This window comes from Salvelinus alpinus, chromosome 17 (assembly GCF_045679555.1).
Source record: "Salvelinus alpinus chromosome 17, SLU_Salpinus.1, whole genome shotgun sequence".
NCBI classification, from domain to species: Eukaryota; Metazoa; Chordata; class Actinopteri; order Salmoniformes; family Salmonidae; genus Salvelinus; species Salvelinus alpinus.
In genome coordinates this window covers 17,412,043-17,432,507 of record NC_092102.1, presented here as the reverse complement: position 1 = coordinate 17,432,507, position 20,465 = coordinate 17,412,043, and the positions used below count along the sequence as shown (strand labels likewise).

The window sequence follows — 20,465 nt, the reverse complement described above, 5'->3', positions numbered from 1 at the left end:
AAAAAACACTTTATTTGTGAGTTATGCCTGGTCGTCACTATTTACCATAGCCACAAAGTAATCTTCCTAACATTTATCACGCTGCTGACCCTATGCCTAACCCTAACTTTAAATGAAGACGAAAAAACACACACAAAAAAAAACACCTTTACGATATAGCCAATTTTGACTTTGTGGCTTTGGTAACCAGTGGAAACAGTTGTACTTGTTCACATGCTTCTGCCCTCTCATTGGCTAGAATGATCCCACCTGATCTTGCCTCCTGCCTTCCATTTTTTAAGACATTTATTTTCATGGTTAGAGCGGCCACTAGAATATCTGGGAAATATAATGGATAATCTGTGGCTGTCCCAATTCTTCACACGACGCAGAATCATGGCGCAGATAACTGGAGAAGAGAAGCAACATCAAAGTTTATTTTCAGATAGGAAATGTAAACAAATGTAAAGTTTTTAAAACTATAACCCATTCGTTGACTAGAATACGTTACATTTGGTAAGTGTATTTACTTAATGATGTATATATTTTATGTCTGCGAAGAAGGTTTTGTTTTTCCTCGATGGAAAGGAGACCGTCGTGATTGGACAGTATATTGACATTAAATAATAATGGACTTCTACATGATATAGGAGGTAGTATATTGTGTTATATCTCATAAACAAAGACACTGGTAACTCGTAGGATACCTGTCAATCTTTAATAGTTTTCCTTGTTTATAATGAACAGAATCTAATGCGGATTAGGCCTACTCGGGTGACATGCACCCCAAAATTCGGAGGGGCACAAAGTGAATACCTGTGTGGTAGCCCCCGTCCATAAATTTGATAATTTTCCATTCAAACACCCGAAACAGCTTTTTCTTGCAATGTAGAGCAATAATCAGCATGCCCAATTCTATGTCTGTATCCTCCTGGCTGGTTATATTTTTAAAGAGACTAAATATGCTTATCTGCATCTCTGCTAAAATCTGGGTAAAAGATTTAAAGGAGTTTCATTGTTTTTCAGTAACGTTACATTTAGCAGGGTTCGCGTTAAAACAATTCTGCGTTTTTCACACACAAAAAAAATATAAAACACAAGAAATATCTTATACAATATTCTTCTTATTGTAATTTCTGCTCGGCATCAGACTCATTTTGTGTTTCAGTTACACTTCTCCACTCTGAGAATTCACCATCAGGCATTCTATCAGCAGACAGAGCTCTGATTGATGTGTAGTTACTTTTCTCTCAGTGTAGCCTGCATTTCTTTGGTAAAATGCAAGATTGATTTCAACCAAAACACTAGGAAATGTAGCTGGCTACATTCTTTCTAGGATAAACATTAGAAAATGTGCATCGTTTTTGCAAAAGATACCTTACCTTTTCATTGTTAGCTCATGTGTGGCTGCTAGCCAATAGCGTTGCACTTCTGTTGTCATCTGATGAAAATGAAGCTATTTTCAGCCGAATGTGTTCTACTAATGTATTATCTGTGAATGAAAACTATAGTTGCACGCCCATGATCACTATTGAAGCAAGCATTTTTTTCTTTTGACTTTCAATATAAAACACAGGAGAAATGGTTTAAAACACCATTTGTTTTTTGAGGTCTGAGTTTTGAAAATGCAGATTTCTGAACTCTTAACGCGACCCCAGCGTTTAGTTATTACTTGCTTTTCTAAAGTCTACCAACCGTTCCTGCAGACAAGCCAGCTAAGATAGTTAGACAAGGTAGTTGCCTAAAGTTCAGACTGTTACCGTGGTTACTCCATGGATTTTCAGTCTGACTGAAGTCGCCTTACAAAAGATGCTATAGTCTCTACAAGCCAGAATGTTGAATAACATTATTCTTATTGGCGGTAGGTGGATATAGGCTATCCACAGGAAAGTGTTGTTTATCCAACTTTTTGTGACGCCGGTAGCTTCTGTCGCCTGTATTTTCAATCTCTTGACGCATTGCACCTGGTGCACAATATTACGCCTTTCAAACCAAGACGTTGTTCCGCCAGCTTTAGCATCCCGCCAACTTTTTGTCAACTTTTCTTTATAAATGAAAGGTATTGCCGGAGACAAACGCCTTTACTTTTATTTCCGCCAACCGATCTAGTCATTATTGCGGTAAAGTTCTGCCTACGGTTTAGTATGAAATGCAGCCTTAATGCTTAATTGGCATGCACTACGCTCTTAAGCTCTTAATGGTTGCTAGGCATGTTACTTCATCCATCTCTTCGCATAGCCCACACATGCACTGTTTTCTTAACTGGATGGATCCATAAATAATTACTGTGTGTAATAAAGATCACCGAATTATGAAAATATTGGAATGAAGTAGGCTAATGCAATTGAAGGCATCAAATTGTTGTTTACTGAAACTTCCAAAGTCATCCAATTGCTATAATACATTTGAAGCAATAGCCAGTGTGGTCAACTATTCCAGCACCGTTTCACGCTGCTTTGAGACAAGCATGGGGACTCGTCTTGATTAATCAATCGATGTCAGATTTTTATTTTCACTGAATCTCTGTTTGAATATTTGTTAGCTAGCATTTCTACAGCCTAATTGTAGCCTAAGTTGAGTTGAGTGCTGCTCATGATCATCTTGTCTAGTTGTCTCATTTATTAGCACTGATCAGAACATTTTGCCAGCATGTTATGTAGCTTAACAAGTGGATTATTTTGCTCTTCACTTGCAGTAGTTTAGTAACCTAGGCCTACTCCCGACCAAAAGCCTGTGACTTGTCTTAATCAATCAATGTGATTTTGTTTACCTGAATCTCTGTCTGTATATTTGGTTAATTCTCTGAGTGGGCAAATAAGGGGAGGTGGTATTGCTCATCTATTTGTTTGCTCATCTATCACTGATCAGAAACATTTACCATGGAATAACATAGTCCAAATCAAGTGAAGGCCTATTATTTTACTTGATCGCGTAAAGGCAACTCCAAAAGCCTGCAGAGGTTGTGAAATATGAATGCCAGACTCACATGCTTTTTAAAATATAGATTGATATTATTTTCCTTCGGAATCATGATGAAGGACTCTCAACCCTACGCTTGCTCCCTAACAAAGCAGAGTGAGAGTATCATTTAAAAACATTTATTTAACTAGGCAAGTCAGTTAAGAGCAAATTCTTATTTACAATGACAGCCTATCAGGGAATAGTGGGTTAGCTGCCTTGTTCAGAGGCAGAACAACAGATTTTTACCTTGTCAGCTCAGGGATTTGACCCAGCAACCTTACGGTTACTGGCCCAACACTCTAACCACTAGGCTACCTGCCGTTAAGAGAGTAGGAAAGAGATGAAATGTGGCTCAAAGAACATGGGCTTGCCTTGGGCTGTTTCCAAATATCACTTTTTATATGACAGCGGTTCCACACGTTGCCATGACGCAAGTTGTTTGGGAAAAACATTTGTATTTTACTCTGTTATATTTCATTATATAATATAGCCCACTATTAAATGCTGTGTGTGTGACTGTGATCAGGGTAGCCTAAGTGTGTCTTGTCTGTTTAATGAACATAATAACTTTTGATTTTATGTGCATGGGGCACAGACCAGTAACATAATTCATCTCAAAATATCCCATTCTATTCTTTTGGAAATAAATATAATGTTATAATGTTTCTTAGGACCTGCCTAAAAATAATAAAAAATGTATTTCCTTGTGACGGTGTATATTCAATGGATTTATTCAAATAGATGTTCACCTACATCGGCCCACGCCTACTCCCATTCCTGAACTTGCTGGCATGTGCACGGGACATATAAAAGGCTTATCCCGGCAGGAATGTGGTAAAAATGGGACTGTTAAGAATTGGGCCCTAAAAAACATAGCCTTGTATTTTTACAAGCAACATACTGTAATGTCTGTCTGTAAAGAGTATATGTTAACAATAGCCGAATGTAACCGAACATAATCGACCGAAGCACGTTTCCTCGCAATCAGATGGAAGTGTTTGCCGTTCGGTCTGTGGTTTGGTTAGGCTCGGCCATATTGTGCAAGTGTTTGTCACGTGCGAATTGCATCAATATTGAAAATAAAAAACGGAAATACAAACCGATATATATAAGTATTTCACTCTCAAATTCTAAAAGAGGCTAACAAGTTAGCTTCTCTAACCTGATTGATAGCCTGAAATGGTTTCTTGGTAGCTAGTTATGAGATAGGTTCCCAATCTGGGCTAGCTAAAGCCAACTTCATAAAATTGCTATGTGACTAGAAGCTAGTATTTCATAGAGAGAGAAAAAAAGTCATAATAAAGAAATGAATGTGTATTTTATTTAACAGGACAAATCTGATTGGGCATGTGCCTCTGTGCCCCCTATGGGCATGATACCTCTGGGCCTACTGTCTTTACTGCTAGAAAGGGGAAAAAAATATTAATGCCATGGGGTTTATGATATTGTAGTAATGTAGTCTTGATACATTTCTTTGTATCATAAATTGAAACACTTGCATGGATTTGGCTTTTACTATGGATTTGGGTTGGTTGATTTTCTGGAATTTTGTTTTAGATTCCGTCTCTCACAGTTGGAGTGTACCCATGATAAAAATTACAGACCTCTACATGCTTTGTAAGTAGGAAAAGCTGCAAAATCGGCAGTGTATCCAATACTTGTTCTCCCCACTGTACCTACACAATCTCACCACGCACACACCCACCACTTATGCTGCTGCCATACTATTTATTATTATTTATCCTGCTACCAGTCTCCTAATCCCTGCCTATATCTACCTCAATACTCTAGTATCCCTGCACATTGTAAATTTGGTTTTGGTATATACAGACCCTGTATATACTGTAGCTTCTCTCTTATTTCATGTGTTTTTTTTATTTATTATATTTTGTTATTAGTTATACTTTTTTGATATTGAATACTACACTGTTGGGTACGGCTTCCCAGTTACGCATTTCACTGTACTTGTGCATGTGACAAATAGAACATGAACTCGCCTTTTATGGAAAGTACTTTAAGGTTATAGGTTGGTGAGCAAAGACGATGTGCTATCAGTCAGCATACAAGGCTTTGTCCTCCACCTCCACCACTCCACCCAGTGTTACTCTTATCTAAGTAGCCCCACCACATTCAGGGCTCAAACTGTCCCTCTTCTCTCCAGATGGAATGTGAAAAGTGCTTGACTGGGTTTGTTGCCTTTTTAAAGCCAGGCTGCACGGGGATCAGCTGTGGAGAACCCGGCGCTTTAGCTCGCTCCACTCTGTTGGTTCTCCAGGCCCCTAGTATGCAGGCCCTGCAGCATCTGTGTTGTCATGGACATTTACCTACCAGGTGCAATATTAGCCTGGTCCTAGCTCGGTTAGTGCTGTCTTGCCAAACCATATGATGTGGCAATTAGAGAGCACTAACAGATCTGCGGCCAGGCTTATATTGGCCTGCTGGTGGCTAGTACTTTTTCAAATGTATCCTGGGTTTCTAATCACTGTTCTTTCTTTTTTTATATTATTTTTAGCTAGGTTAAGCGATGACTAGGCACTTTATGGAACCATAGTTTTGGTGTTGCTTTTGAACTAAGAGTAATTAGGTATAGGATTTTGCTTCTTTGGTGTTTATCAGGGCCTACCAGCAGGGGGCCAACAGAATATGTTGTTGTTTTGGCTGAATAGTGAAGTCGGACCCACTGGAAGGAAAACAGTTCAGTCTGGTTTTTATTTACCTCAACCATGTACACAGAATAGGCATAGCTTCCAAATAAACATTTCATAGCTGGATTCGAAGACTTTCTGAAACCATACTTCATAACATAATGACTCTTTTGGCTGTAGGCACACATTAATGGAGATCAATGTACTTCTTTCCAGGATCACTGGGGAGGATTTTTTTTTAACATTTTGTTTAGGGTTTCACTCTGCGGCTTCAGGATGTGTGCCATATTATGTTTCTAGAAAAATAACCTAAAGAAGACTTTCAGGCTGAAAGTGAGGCCTTGTTCTACTATGTTCTTAACAAATTGTTTGTTACCATGTGGTCTGACATTTACCTCTTGGTATTTTGAACTGTCAACCCTACAGTCATTGGTGTCAACAAGTGTATTTAGAAGGAAATGACACCTAGCAATTCATCTATTACCACTATATTACCAAGCTTAGCTCATCAGCCATTCCCCATTTCCACCCAAGAAAAATAGTCCAGCAACTTATTAGATGACGACTGGCTTTTTATTGAGAACTATGACTGACTATGACTGACTGTGTCTTAGGAAGTATGACCTCCTTGGTGAAACCCCCTAACTATAGAGCATGATTCAAGTTCCTAGTTCCTGGGCCAGCCACACAGGCCACTACTGTTATGAAACGTGGTGAGGGTGGTGGCATGTATCGTCCACGTTTGCCAATAAACATAAAATGCTTCCTGTGTGGGTTGGTGGGTAGGTTCTAGTCACATGGTGCATGATGGTCACAATACTTTCTCTGTATTCTTCTCCTGGTCCTGACGTACCAGCCAGTTAGTCCACCGACCTCTGCTCTTTCCTTCCACCCACCTCTGCTCTCTCCCTCGCTCTGAGTGAAGGCTATCGCTTTAACTCTGCTATTCTAGGTTGGTAAACACTACTCATAAATTGCTTAATACCCCTCTCAGGTCTTTGGAAATCACTTAACCTACTCTCTATGTGTCCCACAGATATAGTTCTAACATGTATGTTTGTCAAAAAACAGTGTTGTCCATGTACAGTTACAGAGTACCCAGCTAGCACATAACGTTCTGAGAACCATATATTTCTTAGAGCTTGGTGAGAGGGTGGTTGTCATATGTTTATTTTGCATTCAACCTTCCCACAACTTTCTGAGAATGTTCAAAAGCCAAGCAACTATCCTGCACCATTCTCAGCACATTTAACTTCTTATGGCTGTAGGGGCAGTATTAAGTAGCTTGGATGAAAGGTGCCCATAGTAAACTGCCTGCTCCTCAGTCCCAGTTGCTAATATATGCATATTATTATTAGTATTGGATAGAAAACACTCTGAAGTTTCTAAAACTGTTTGAATGATGTCTGTGAGTATAACAGAACTCATATGGCAGGCAAAAACCTGAGAAAAAATCCAAACAGGAAGTGGGAAATCTGAGGTTGTTCGATTTTCAACCCAGCCCCTATTGAATACACAGTGGGATATGGATGACTTTGCACTTCCTACGGCTTCCACTAGATGTCAACAGTCTGTAGAACCTTGTCTGATGCCTCTACTGTGAAGTGGGACAGAAGGAGACAGGAATTAGTCAGGTCTGCCATGAGGTGACCATGCTCTGACCATGCGTGTTCACATGAGAGGGAACTCTGTTCCATCGCACATCTGAAGTCAACGTAATTCTCCGGTTGGAACATTATTGAGGATTTATGTTAAATAACATTCTAAAGATTGATTCGATACATCGTTTGACATGTTTCTACTGACTGTTACGGAACTTTTTGACATTGTCTGCTTTTAGGGAACGCGCTTCCTGACTTTGGATTTGTTTACCAAACACGCTAACAAAAATAGCTATTTGGACATAAATGATGGACATTACCAAACAAAACAAACATTTCTTGTGGGAGTCCTGGGAGTGCATTCCGACGAAGATCAGCAAAGGTAAGTGAAGATTTATAATGCTTTTTATGAGTTTTGTTGACTGCACAATTTGGCGGGTAACTGTATGGCTTCCTTTTGTGACTGAACGCTGTTCTCAGATGATTGAATATTGTGCTTTTGCCGTAAAGCTTTTTGAAATCTGACACAGCGGTTGCATTAAGAACAAGTGTATCTTTAATTCTATGTAAAACATGTATCTTTCATCAAAGTCTATGATGAGTATTTATGTTATTTGACGTGGCTCTCTGCAATTTCTCCGGATATTTTGGAGGCATTTCTGAACATGGCGCCAATGTAAACTGAGGTTTTTGGATATAAATATGAACTTTATCGAACAAAACATATATGTATTGTGTAACATGAAGTCCTATGAGTGTCATCTGATGAAGATCATCAAAGGTTAGTGATTAATTTTATCTCTATTTCTGCTTTTTGTGACTCCTATCTTTGGCTGGAAAATTGGCTGTGTTTTTCTGTGATTTTGCGGTGACCTAAAATAATCGTTTGTGGTGCTTCCGCTGTAAAGCCTATTTGAAATCGGACACTTTGGTGGGATTGACAACAAGATTACCTTTAAAATGGTATAAGACACATGTATGTTTGAGGAATTTTAATTATGACTGTTGTTTAAATTTGGCGCCCTGCACTTTCACTGGCTGTTGTCATATCGATCCCGTTAACGGGATTGCAGCCATAAGAAGTTTTAAGGAACGTAAACAAAACAACTTTATTTTCTTGACATTTCATTACTTTACCAGACTAATTCCAGGGATAGAGAACAGAAAATCATAGGTTTGAATCTCACTGGTACCGTGTCACAATCAAAAAAACTGTTCACATGATTAATGTCTAAGCAAATTAATTTCCATGTGTCCTACAGTATCTGTGCTTGAAGTTCAAAACAGTTAACCCAAACTAAGCTAGCAGTGTTATTAAAAGTCTTATTGAAATATGTTCTCAGAACATTATTGAATTACCTTCAAATAACCTATAATTTCTGTTCTTAGAACATTCAAATAACCTGCCAGGGAAACTTTCAAGGAACCATAGTAAAATGTTCCCAGAACCTCCCTGCAAACTAAAAATGTACGTTCTCAGAACTGGCAAAATGTTTACTTCCATTCTCAGAATGTTAAAAAAAAAGTTCAGTTTTACCGGTCAGGAAACTTATGGCTTCGTTCCCAGAACCAATGGAAAACCAAAAACGTACATTCCCACAACTTCCAAGGAACCAAATGTGCTAGCTGGGTAGGCTATCATACTTACTTTCACACCAAGATGGGGGCGAGAAGGAATAGTAGCGTGGATTTATAATGTCCAATTGAATGTACTATAATATCCAATTTAATATATGACCAGAAAGGCAGTAGCTGGCTTGTATAATGCTGTGCTATAGGAGTTATAGCCTAACACATTGACTTCATAGACGTATGTAGAATTGGTGAACCAGATCCTAGTACAGTACAAGGAAATGCAATTATCCCTTTCAACCTGAAACAATCACTTACCCAGAAGTTTTAAAGAGCAGAGCAGAGCTAGGCAGACTCTAGAGCAGGTTCCAGACCTCTGTAGAGTATGCTAACCTTTAGGGGGCCCACTCTGTCCTTGGGGGGAGTTGGTTCAGGGCTCACCGACTGACGGCTGGCTGCATTGTTGAATCCTGGTGTGGAATGTGAGCTGTGTGCTCCGCTGAGGTTCTACGCTCTGCGTCTTTTGTTTTTTTGCAATGGAAGGCCTTTATGAAGCTCAACTCTGTAAAGACCTGTGTATTTTAAGTAGGCATGATTTTCCTGGAATCCCACCTGGAATCATGTTGGATACTAATAGCCATGAAGGTTTTACTGAACCTTCAGATGACTGGTTGTTGTTGAAGCTCCCCAATGACATAACATGTAGAATAGCATTGATGATGAGTCAACTTCCGTGTCGATGTTCAATATGAATTGTACAATTTGACCTGATAATCGTCTTAGAAATAAGCTAAGTCTAGAAGGTTACAGATTTAAAGGCAACATTAGCAAGAAATAACTTTCCAGTAAGAATCCAGGGGCTTCTATTTAAATGTGTGAATCTTGTGACATGACACAGTGACTCACAGTTTTAAACCAGCTCCTAAAACGTTGTAACATTTTCTTTTGAGACTCCCTCCTTGTCATGGATGTTCTCCTTATTAGAGCAGACTTGTTATAACATTTCAGTGCGAAACCAGGGAGCTCTCCTTATGTTGTGGCATGCTAGGTGATTAATAGTTTTACAACAGTTTTCAGAGAACTGTGAGACTTTCTTTTTGTCAAGTAGGTATTTCTTGTGTTTGGCCTGGTTAGAACACATGGTAGCTTTAGTCTGTCCGGTGTTTTTAACAAGCTGATTTGTGGGTGTTATGACAGGAAGTGCAATGTTTGGGTCTGAGGGTGACTGTCAGCAGGCCAGTGGCAGGCTCTAGTTTGACAACTAACTTCGGGGGGGCTGATAGGAGGATGTACGTTAGGCAGACAGAGATATGGGAGTTGAGGTAATCCACAACGTATTAGGCGTACTCCACACACACACACACACACACACACACACACACACACACACACACACACACACACACACACCCCTCCCCACACAGTGGAAATGGACACTGCCTGTTGGTGTATTTATAGACCCAGAGCTCTCTTAAACACGGACAGGGAGCTGCTCATAGTCACTGGAGCTGTCCAAATTGCAGTGGTACCTTCTAGAACACAGGCAACTGTTTTTTCACAGTGTTGTTTTCCTGTTTTAATTTGCCCAGTAGGTCTCATCAGGCAGGGGGATCCTCATCGTTTATTTTACTGTAATTTATCTGGTTGTTATTTGTGTTGAAAATACCACCGGTTTCTGTAAGTAGCTTGCCTTGCTAACGCTAACTCTGTTGAATTTTTACAGTGTTGCTTATTTATTTAATGTGTTTTTGGTTTGTAGGATATATATTAAGAGTTATGGTACAGTGAGTGAATCTGTGAATCTGAACCCGTTTAGTGATTGTAAGAGAAATGATAATGCTGTTTCTGTTTTTCAGATTAACCCAGTCTTCTGAGTACAACCTCTTTGAGATATCCAAACAGAGAGATGGAGGGAGGGGTGATGAACAGAGGGGGGTTAGAGGGAGGAGTGATATCTGAGAAGCCAGTGATCCAGACGCAGCCGTCCACGCTGCCCTTCTTCGACACGGCCCACGCCTTCAACCTTCTCCGGGGGATCCACGAGCTCCGTGCTGAGCGCAAGTTCTTCGACATCACTCTGTGCGCCGAGGGCCAGGAGTTCCACTGCCACCGCACCGTGTTGGCCGCAGCCAGCACCTACTTCAGGGCCATGTTCGCCGGGACATTGAGAGAGAGCGCCATGGACCGTGTGGTCCTTCACGAGGTGTCTGCTGAACTGCTGGGCCTGCTGGTGGACTTCTGTTATACGGGCCGAGTCACAGTCACCCAGGATAATGTAGATCTTCTGCTGAAGACTGCCGACCTGTTCCAGTTCCCCTCGGTCAAAGAGGCCTGCTGTGCCTTCCTTGAGCAGAGGTTAGACGTCTCCAACTGCCTGGAGATCCAGGACTTTGCCGAGGCCTACGCTTGCCGCGATCTAGCCGTCAGCGCACGCCGCTTTGTCCTCAAGAACATTGTGGATCTGGCCAAAGGCAAGGACTTTGAGCGGTTGCCCTGGAAACGTTTGCTGGAGTTTGTGTCGGACGACGCGCTGTGTGTGGACAAGGAGGAGACGGCCTATCAGATTGCGGTGCGCTGGATCAAAGCAGACCTACAGAGGCGGCTCCACTATTGGCCCGAGCTGCTGCAGCAGGTCAGACTACCCTTCGTGCGCCGGTTTTATCTACTCGCCCACGTGGAGAGCGACCCACTGGTCTACCTCTCCCCCTCCTGCCTGAGAATGGTGAGCGAGGCCCGGAGCTTCCAGTCGTGTGAGTACGACCGCCACGACAGACCCTGCCAACGCATGCGGCCACGGCCCTCAACCGGACTGGCTGAGATCCTGGTGGTGGTGGGAGGCTGTGACCAGGACTGCGACGAGCTGGTCACTGTGGACTGTTACAACCCTCAGACTGGACAGTGGCGCTATCTTGCTGAGTTCCCTGATCACCTGGGAGGGGGCTACAGTATAGCTGCCCTGGGCAACGATATGTATGTCACAGGTAAGTTGACAATGCCTTGACATACTGTACACTCTTGCACACACTATTTATGTTTTGGTAACACTTATCATTGAGGTATACTTTATAATGGATTTATGAAGGGTAATAATTAGTTTTACATGTGACAAAGTATAAAAGGTATTGGAGTTTGATTTTACTGGATAAAGCAGCATAACATCTTTAAGATGTAACACAGGCTATATGTTTAAACACATTGTATCCAGCTATAATCTACATTGAGTTTAACTTTACAATGGACTGCAGTGTACATAAGTGGTTACCGTTGCTGTGTGGTGTCTTAGTCACTCTGTTACCAGAATGCTCTGCAGCTTTCCAGCCATTTTGCATCTTATGAAATAGCAGGCAGGCAGTGTGAGTATAAATAAACCACAGCAGCCAGCTACTCTTGCTATATGTGAGAGAGAAGAGAATTGAGGTAAGTTAGCTAGGCGGGAGGGATATGGTGTCCTGCTAAGACTGCAGCAGTGATCCATGGGCTCATCACTGAGAGACAGACCTGGATTCACATCAAATATTTATATATACACTAGATGACTGACACTGTTTAGAGCCACTGTTCCTCCATCTTGGCACTCCCCCACTATTGTAAAAAGTATTTTGGAAGATATAGAAATGCAGTTATTAATGTCTACATTTGTTTTTCCACATTTATACTATGATTACCTTAATGCATAGTTTTGAAATTATACTGAACAGAAATAAACGCAACATGCAACAATTTCAACGAAATTCAACCAAAGGAAATCAGTTAATTGAAATAAATGAATTAGGCCCTAGTCTATGGATTTCACATGACTGGGCAGGGGTGCAGCCATGGGTAGGCCTGGCTCTCAAGTGGGGAGCCAGGCCGAGCCTATCAGAATGAGTTTTTCCCCACAAAAGAGCTTTATTACAGACAGAAATACTCCTCCGCAAAACATCAGTCTCAATGTCAACAGTGAAGAGGTGACTCCAGGATGCTGGCCTTCTAGGCAGAGTTGCAAAGAAAAAGCAATATCTCAGACGGGCCAATAAAAATAAGATGGGCAAAATAACACAGACACTGGACAGAGGAACTCTGCCTACAAGGCCAGCATCCTGGAGTCGCTTCTTCACTGTTGACGTTGAGACTGGTGTTTTGCGGGTACTATTTAATGAAGCAGCCAGTTGAGGACTTGTGAGAGGTGTCTGTTTTTCAAACTAGACACTCTAATGTACTTATCCTCTTGCTCAGTTGTGCACCAGGGCCTCCCACTCTTCTTTCTGGTCTAGGTAGAGACAGTTTGCTCTGTTCTGTGAAGGGAGTAGTACACATCATTGTACGAGATCTTCTGTTTCTTGGCAATTTCTCGCATGGAATAGCCTTCATTTCTCAGAACAAGAATAGACTGACGAGTTTCAGAAGAAAGTTCTTTGTTTCTGGCCATTTTTGAGCCTGTAATTGAACCCAGGAATGCTGATGTTCCAGATACTCAACTAGTCTAAAGAAGGCCAGTTTTATTGCTTCTTTAATCAGGACAACAGTTTTCAGCTATGCTAACATAATTGCAAAAGTGTTTTCTAATGATCAATTAGTGTTTTAAAATGATAAACTTGGATTAGCTAACACAACGTGCCATTTGGAACACAGGAGTGATGGTTGCTGATAATGGGCCTATGTACACCTATATTCCATCTAAAAATCTGCCATTTCCAGCTACAATAGTCATTTACAACATTAACAATGTCTACACTGTATTTCTGATCAATTTGATGTTATTTTATGGGAATAAAACACAAATGTTTTTCTTTCAAAAACAATGACATTTCTAAGTGACCCCAAACTTTTGAACGGTAGTGTACATCATTGGTTCAAATACAATTTGAAATCTGTATTATACTTTGAGTATGTATTTGAAGCTGCCTGTAGTGCTAGACATGCAGGGTTTGCCATTTTGAGCTTGTCTGTTAAGCCAGACAAGCTCAATCAAGCACAGATAACATATTGGAAGTGATTTTAAATAGTAGGCTACTTGAACCCAGGTCTAAATGAGGGGCAATCATCATTACCGAGTGGCCTTCGGGTTCAGGAAAAGACAGTGTTTCCACTGAGAAAACATTCTAGGCCCTCGAACGCTGCCTGTAATTCTGGTCAGTGATAGGGGTCATAAATCATTAGCAGTGCTCTCATACCGTACCATCGCTGGCAGAAGGCGCATATGGCTGCAGCACAGAACACATGGTTGGGGAATGGGCTGGTTTTATGAAAGGTGTCTTCATGCTGACAGGTTGATTTAGTAAGGTACCTTTGATTCAATGTCCTTGTGGCAATATTGTCATTACATCTACAAGGTGAAACTACATACGGACACAGAATGTGAGTACAGCACATGGCCAGGAAACTGAAAGAAGATATTGCATTTGATTAAAGTATTGAAATTGTATATCCCCATTTAGCTGTTGCGAAAGCAGCAGCTGCTCTTCCTGGGGTCCACACAAAACATGAAACATGACATAATACAGAACTTTAATAGACAAGAACAGCTCAAGGACAGAACTACATCAATTTTTAATAAGTCACACGTAGCCTATATATCAATACATACACACAAACTATCTAGGTCAAATTGTTGTGCCATGAGGTGTTGCTTTATCTGTTTTTTGAAACCAGGTTTGCTGTCATTTGAAAAATATGAGATGGAATGGAGTTTCATGCAATAATGGCTCTGTATAATACTGTACGCTTTCTTGAATTTGTTCTGGATTTGTGAAAAGACCCCTGGTGGGATGTCTGGTGGACTCGTATCGTTATTCAGTTTCCAAGTTATTCATCATGTAAAAAAAAAACTGCAAATATTGTGGAGGGCCACTTCCACATAAAGCTGATGCCCAGATCTCATGTCAGGTTGACCTCTTGGGGATTTCTGCTCGAACAGCAAAGGGTTTTCAATAAGCACCACAGTGCATTCGGAAAGTATTCCGACCCCATTACTCTTTCCACATTTTGTGACGTTACAGCCTTGTTCTAAAATTGATTAAATAGTTTTTCTCATCAATCTACACACAATACCCCATAATGACGATGCAAAAACAGACTTGACATTTTTGCAAATGTATATAAAAAAAAAAATGAAATATCACATTTACATGGGTCATCAGACCCTTTACTCAGTACTTTGTTAAAGCGCCTTTGGCAGCAATTACAGCTTCAAGTCTTTTTGGGTATGATGCTACAAGCTTGGCATACCTGCATTTGGGGAGTTTCTCACATTCTTCTCTGCAGATTCTCTCAAGCTCTGTCAGGTTGGATGGGGAGCGTCGCTGCACAGCTATTTTCAGGTCTCTCCAGAGATGTTTGATCGGGTTGAAGTCCGGGTTCTGGCTGGGCCACTCAAGGACATTCAGAGACTTGTCCCGAAGCCATTCATGTGTTGTCTTGGCTGTGTGCTTAGGGTCATTGTCCTGTTGGAAAGTGAACCTTCGTCCCAGTCTGAGGTCCTGAGCGCACTGGAGCAGGTTTTCTTCAAGGATCTCTCTCTGTACTTTGCTCTGTTCCTCTTTCCCCTAGTCTCCCAGTACCTGCCGCTGAAAACATCCACACAGCATGATGCCACCACCATGCTTTACTGTAATGATGGTGTCACGTAGTGATATGACGTTTGGCATTCAGGCCAAAGGGTCAATCTTGGTTTCATCAGACCAGAGAATCTTGTTTCTCATAGTCTTGAGAGTCTTTAGGTGCCTTTTGGCAAACTCCAAGCGGGCTGTCATGTGCCTTTTTACTATGGAGTGGCTTCCATAAAGTCCTGACTGGTAGAGTGCTGCAGAGATGGTTGTCCTTCTGGAAGGTTCTCTCATCTCCACAGAGGAACTCTGGAGCTCTGTCAGAGTGACTATCGGGTTCTTGTTCACCTCCCTGACCAAAGCTCTTCTCCCCGGATTGCTCCGTTTGGCCGGGCGGCCAGCTCTAGGAAGAGTCTTGATGGTTCCAAACTTCTTCCATTTCAGAATGATGGATGCCACTGTGTTCTAGGGGACCTTCAATGCTGCAGAATTGTTTTGGTACCCTTCCCCAGATCTGGGCCTCGACACTTTCCTGTCTAGGAGCTCTACGGACAATTCCGTCGACCTCATGGCTTGGTTTTTGTTCTGACATGCACTGTCAACTGTTGGACCTTTTATATATACAGGTGTCTGCCTTTCCAAATCATGTTCAATCAATTGAATTTACCACAGGTGGACTCCTAGTTGTAGAAACATCTCAAGGATGATCAACGGAAACTGGATGTACCTGAGCTCAATTTCGAGTCTCATAGCAAAGTGTCTGAATACTTATGTAAATAAGTTATTCATTTATTTATTTTTGCAAACATTTCTAAAGACTTGTTTTCACTTTGTCATCATGGGGTATTGTGTGTAGATTGAGGATTTTTTTTTATTTAATTCATTTTAGCACAAGGCTGTAACGTAACAAAATATGGAAAAATCAATGGGTCTTATGTAACGGATGTGAAATGGCTAGCTAGTTAGCGGGTACGCGCTAATAGCGTTTCAATCGGTTACGTCACTTGCTCTGAAACCTAGAAGTAGTGGTTCCCCTTGCCCTGCAAGGGCCGCGGCCTTTGTGGAGCGATGGGTAACGATGCTTCGTGGGCGACCGTTGTTGATGTGTGCAGAGGGTCCCTGGTTCGCGCCCGTGACGGGGTGAGGGGACGCCGTAACGTTATACTGTTACACTTAGTACTTTCCGAATGCACTGTAGCTACTTGTATTTTTGTGGATCTCTTCCATCTCTGACACCCTTCTCTCCTGTCCTTAGGAGGATCTGACGGTTCACGACTCTATGACGGCGTGTGGCGCTACAACTCCAGCGTCAATGAGTGGACCGAGGTGTCGCCCATGCTGAAAGCCCGGGAGTACCACAGTTCCTGTGTCCTCAAGGGCCAGCTGTACGTGGTGGCGCCAGACAGCACGGAGCGCTACAACCACGCGCTGGACTGCTGGGAGGCCCTGCCCCCCATGCTGCACGCCATGGACAACTGTTCCACCACCCCCTGCAGGGGGCGCCTTTACGCCATTGGCTCCATGACCACCACTGGGGAGGATAACATGGCCATCCAGTGCTATGATTCGGAAGCCAATCGATGGACCCTAGTCAACTGTGGCGAGCTGCCGCCGTGGTCCTTCGCTCCCAAAACGGTCACTCTCAATGGGCTCATATACTTTGTCAGGTGAGGAGAATATGGACAGGAATGTGCCACTTTATAAAAAATGTTTTTAATCTCAATGGGATCAACTTTATAACAGTTGGATGAGATAAAAAAATGAACTCTACATAATATGGTATTACATACAGGTTAATTATTCTGTTCTAATGTTTAAAACACTGCCTATCATCAGCAAACAGACAAAAGGAGGATGAATGGTATATGATTTTGGCTAGGCGTGACATTTCTCACTGTAGATTCTTGCGTTCTAGGGATGACTCGGCAGAGGTCGACGTCTATAACCCTCAGAAGAATGGATGGGACAAGATCAGTCCCATGACACAGGTATGTGACACACTCGAGCTGTTAAGACTTATGGCTTGACACACTTTTTCCATCAGCCTTGACAATAGTATTTCTTATCAAAATATGTAATGCATGTGTATCTGTAATTGCAGACTACACAAGTTTTGTTTTAAGATCGGCGTATTCTCAACTGATAATAACATTTTTACCTTCAGGTCCATGTAGGAGGCAGTGTGGCAGCCCTGGGCGGTCGTCTCTTCGTGTCTGGTGGCTATGACAACACATTTGAGCTGTCTGACGTGGTGGAAGCTTACGACCCCTCAACCCGTACCTGGACCCCCACGGGCCGCCTGCCCCAGCCCACCTTCTGGCATGGCAGTGTCAGTATCTTCCGCCAGTTCATGCCCGCCGTATCCAACACTTTCGAACCCATCGACCTGCCCGAGGCCAACTCCATCCACCTGCACCGACACCACCGCAACCAGGCCCTGCACAACCACAACCTCAATCTCAACCAGAACCACGACGTCAACCCAGTGTAACACACTACATGGACTAATGGTTCAGGGGATATCATCCTGACTGTTTCAACCATTAGTGCCATTTTAGGTTTACTGTGAAAACATACACCTCATTATGATACTACAGATAGACGGTAGAAAAACGTTATAGTGCACTCTGCTTATAGTGAATGCGGTTATAGTGATGAACTGCTTATAATGATCAAATTGTCCTGCATGGATGATCACTATAGGACTGTCATTACATTACACTGTGCCACTTCTGTGACAGAGCATGTGTGCAGTTTGTCATCCCCTTGTTATTTACTTGCCTGCCACTCTGTCATAGCTCACGATCAGTTTGCCTATTATTGACTGGACTAATAGACTGGCTGGGTATGAAGGTCTCATGTTGGGGAAAGCACAAGCTGCCCCATACATGCGTCTATGGCAGGCAGTAGTAGTGTTTCGTCTTGATTATGGTTGTATATTTTTTTTTTTACATAATCAAGTAACTATGGAGCTGTTTTCCACTTTTCGGTTGTTTAGAGTGAGAGCCAACATCATCCTTCAGAATCAATAGCATGAGCCCATACATTCCAAAAGCCAACACAACCACAAAAAGGTTTTTCAGCACTAAACCAGATTTGATAACCGTTGAGAGATGTATCTGGAGATTTTTCCAGAGCTATACTGCTAGGAACCTGTTATGGAACCAAAGGGGGGAATCAGAACATGGTTGCATATGATGCAACTCGGACTGGGCTGATAAATTCCGTAGATTAGTTCTCATTCTATTTCTATATCCCTGTTTTATACCTGGTGCTAACATGGGTCCTTTGTCCTAATCTTGTCTACATTCTGATTGTGCAAACATTTCAAGAAACGTGTCTACACGTGGTTTTAAAATGTCTGTTATTCGTCCAGGGCAGCAGGTAGCCTAGAGGTTAAGAGCGTTGGGCCAGTAACTGAAAGGTCACTTTTTCAAATCCCTGAGCTGGCAAAGTGGGAAAATCTGCTTTTCTGCCCTTGAGCAAGGCACCAACAATAACAACTGCTCCCCAGTCGACTTGGACGTTAAGGCAGCCCCCTGCACCTCTCTGATTCAGAGGGGTTGGGTTAAATGCGTACGACACATTACGGTTGAATGCATTCAGTTGTGCGACTGTCTAGGTGTCACCTTTCCCACTGTGTCGGCATTGTGACCAGATTATCTGGTCCCTTCCTTTATATACAAATTATTTCATAGCTATTCTTTCAAAATAATATTGATTTATTGTAAGACATGTTGATCTAATCAGTTAATGGTCCCACCTGTCAATGTTTTCAGAGGGCGGAATAATTATTATATAAATGGTTCCTCTGTCCAGATCGGTCTAGACTTGTAAGATATCCAGACACAATGTGTGTCTGACTACATCTGGAGGTAGGCAGGATGATCTGATCACAATCAGATTACAATGTGTATTTTGATTATCTACACCTGTCTAAAAATGTGGGCACAATCAGAATGTGGACAAGATCAGGACAAAGGATGCAGGTATAAATGGGGCTAATGACAATATTCTATCAGATGCTGATCACCATTTTCCTCTCCCTCATCCGGACTGACTCTGTTTCAGACTTTGTTGGCATGACTACCAATGTAGCCTGCATGAATTACTGGTCATATATTTTCTTTGAAGATTGCCTTCATTATAGATGCTTTATTTTATTAGAGTGGTTTAATTTTATTTATGAAAATGTATATGTTTTTGTAGTGTTATTTCTGATAATGTTCGTTTTTTTCCATTGCAACAGGAGGCACAGGTACATATGAAAATAGATCATGGTAAAACAACCACTGTCAACTGGAAGTAATAATACATTCTCAGCTTATTTCTGTAACATTGTTTGACTAAAGTCATTTTTAGTATTGTTTACTTACCTTATGCTATTATGTTTTTTGTGTTTTCTTAGTTTTCATACAAGTTGTTTGTGTTCAAACATTTTGAGGTTGGTATACTGTAGTGATGTCCTTACAGTGAGTGTTATCACAATAAAACTGCAGGCAGGACTGTTACTTAATTCTGGTTACTGCTTGACTTGTTGATGCAAGACAATCCCATTCATTTACATTCACTTCTCACAAACTGACCTATTGGCTTGATTTGTCTCATCACTGATGTACGTGTAAAAACACAAACTTAATAAAAACCTTAATACATAACCTTAAATTACTTAAGTATTAAATGTAACCTTTTATTTATCAAGGTGAGACGAGAACAAATTCTAATTTACAATGATGGCCTGGCCAGTGATGACTGGAAGCAGCCTAAAACAAGTTGTAGTTCATTGTCAGACCCCATGCACAGGCAAAATGAATATGAAGTCCACAGAGTAGGGAAATGTCTAGAGGGGTTTCATAGTCTACTGGGCTGAGTAGAGGTTTCCACTGGGTGAGGTTCTTCTGTACAGCGCAACTCTCCAAGTGTGCCATTCATTTAGACAAACATGGCTACTGCAATACCCACTGTGCCGGGCACACCACGTCATTTCAGCGCAGATAATTGTATAATTAGTTGATAACGTTGATCAATGACATTACGACCTATATTCACCCAGTCTAAAGTTAGTTGGAATTTCCAATGTGTTATCACTATGCTTTCAACCATCTACAAGCACCACCAAATTCCAATGGAAAAACAATGTCTGATTTTTGGTTTAGTTGTCACCCAAATATCCATCACTATGC

General features: G+C 41.6%; 1 protein-coding gene across 2 annotated transcripts; it reads left to right on the top strand.

Annotated features, from left to right (window-relative positions):
- The first annotated feature begins 278 nt into the window (after positions 1-278).
- Positions 279-19,798, top strand: LOC139542342 (kelch-like protein 21). Of its 2 annotated transcripts, none has more exons than XM_071347646.1 (5): positions 279-495; positions 10,615-11,739; positions 16,538-16,949; positions 17,198-17,270; positions 17,447-19,798. In XM_071347646.1, exons 2-5 carry the CDS (start codon positions 10,665-10,667, stop codon positions 17,771-17,773), a joined length of 1,887 nt encoding a protein of 628 aa, XP_071203747.1. In that variant the 5' UTR covers positions 279-495; positions 10,615-10,664; the 3' UTR covers positions 17,774-19,798. The 2 variants fall into 2 exon arrangements, with proteins under 2 accessions (XP_071203747.1, XP_071203748.1); XM_071347647.1 differs by lacking the exon at positions 279-495 and adding an exon at positions 10,247-10,435.
- The last annotated feature ends 667 nt before the right edge of the window (positions 19,799-20,465 follow it).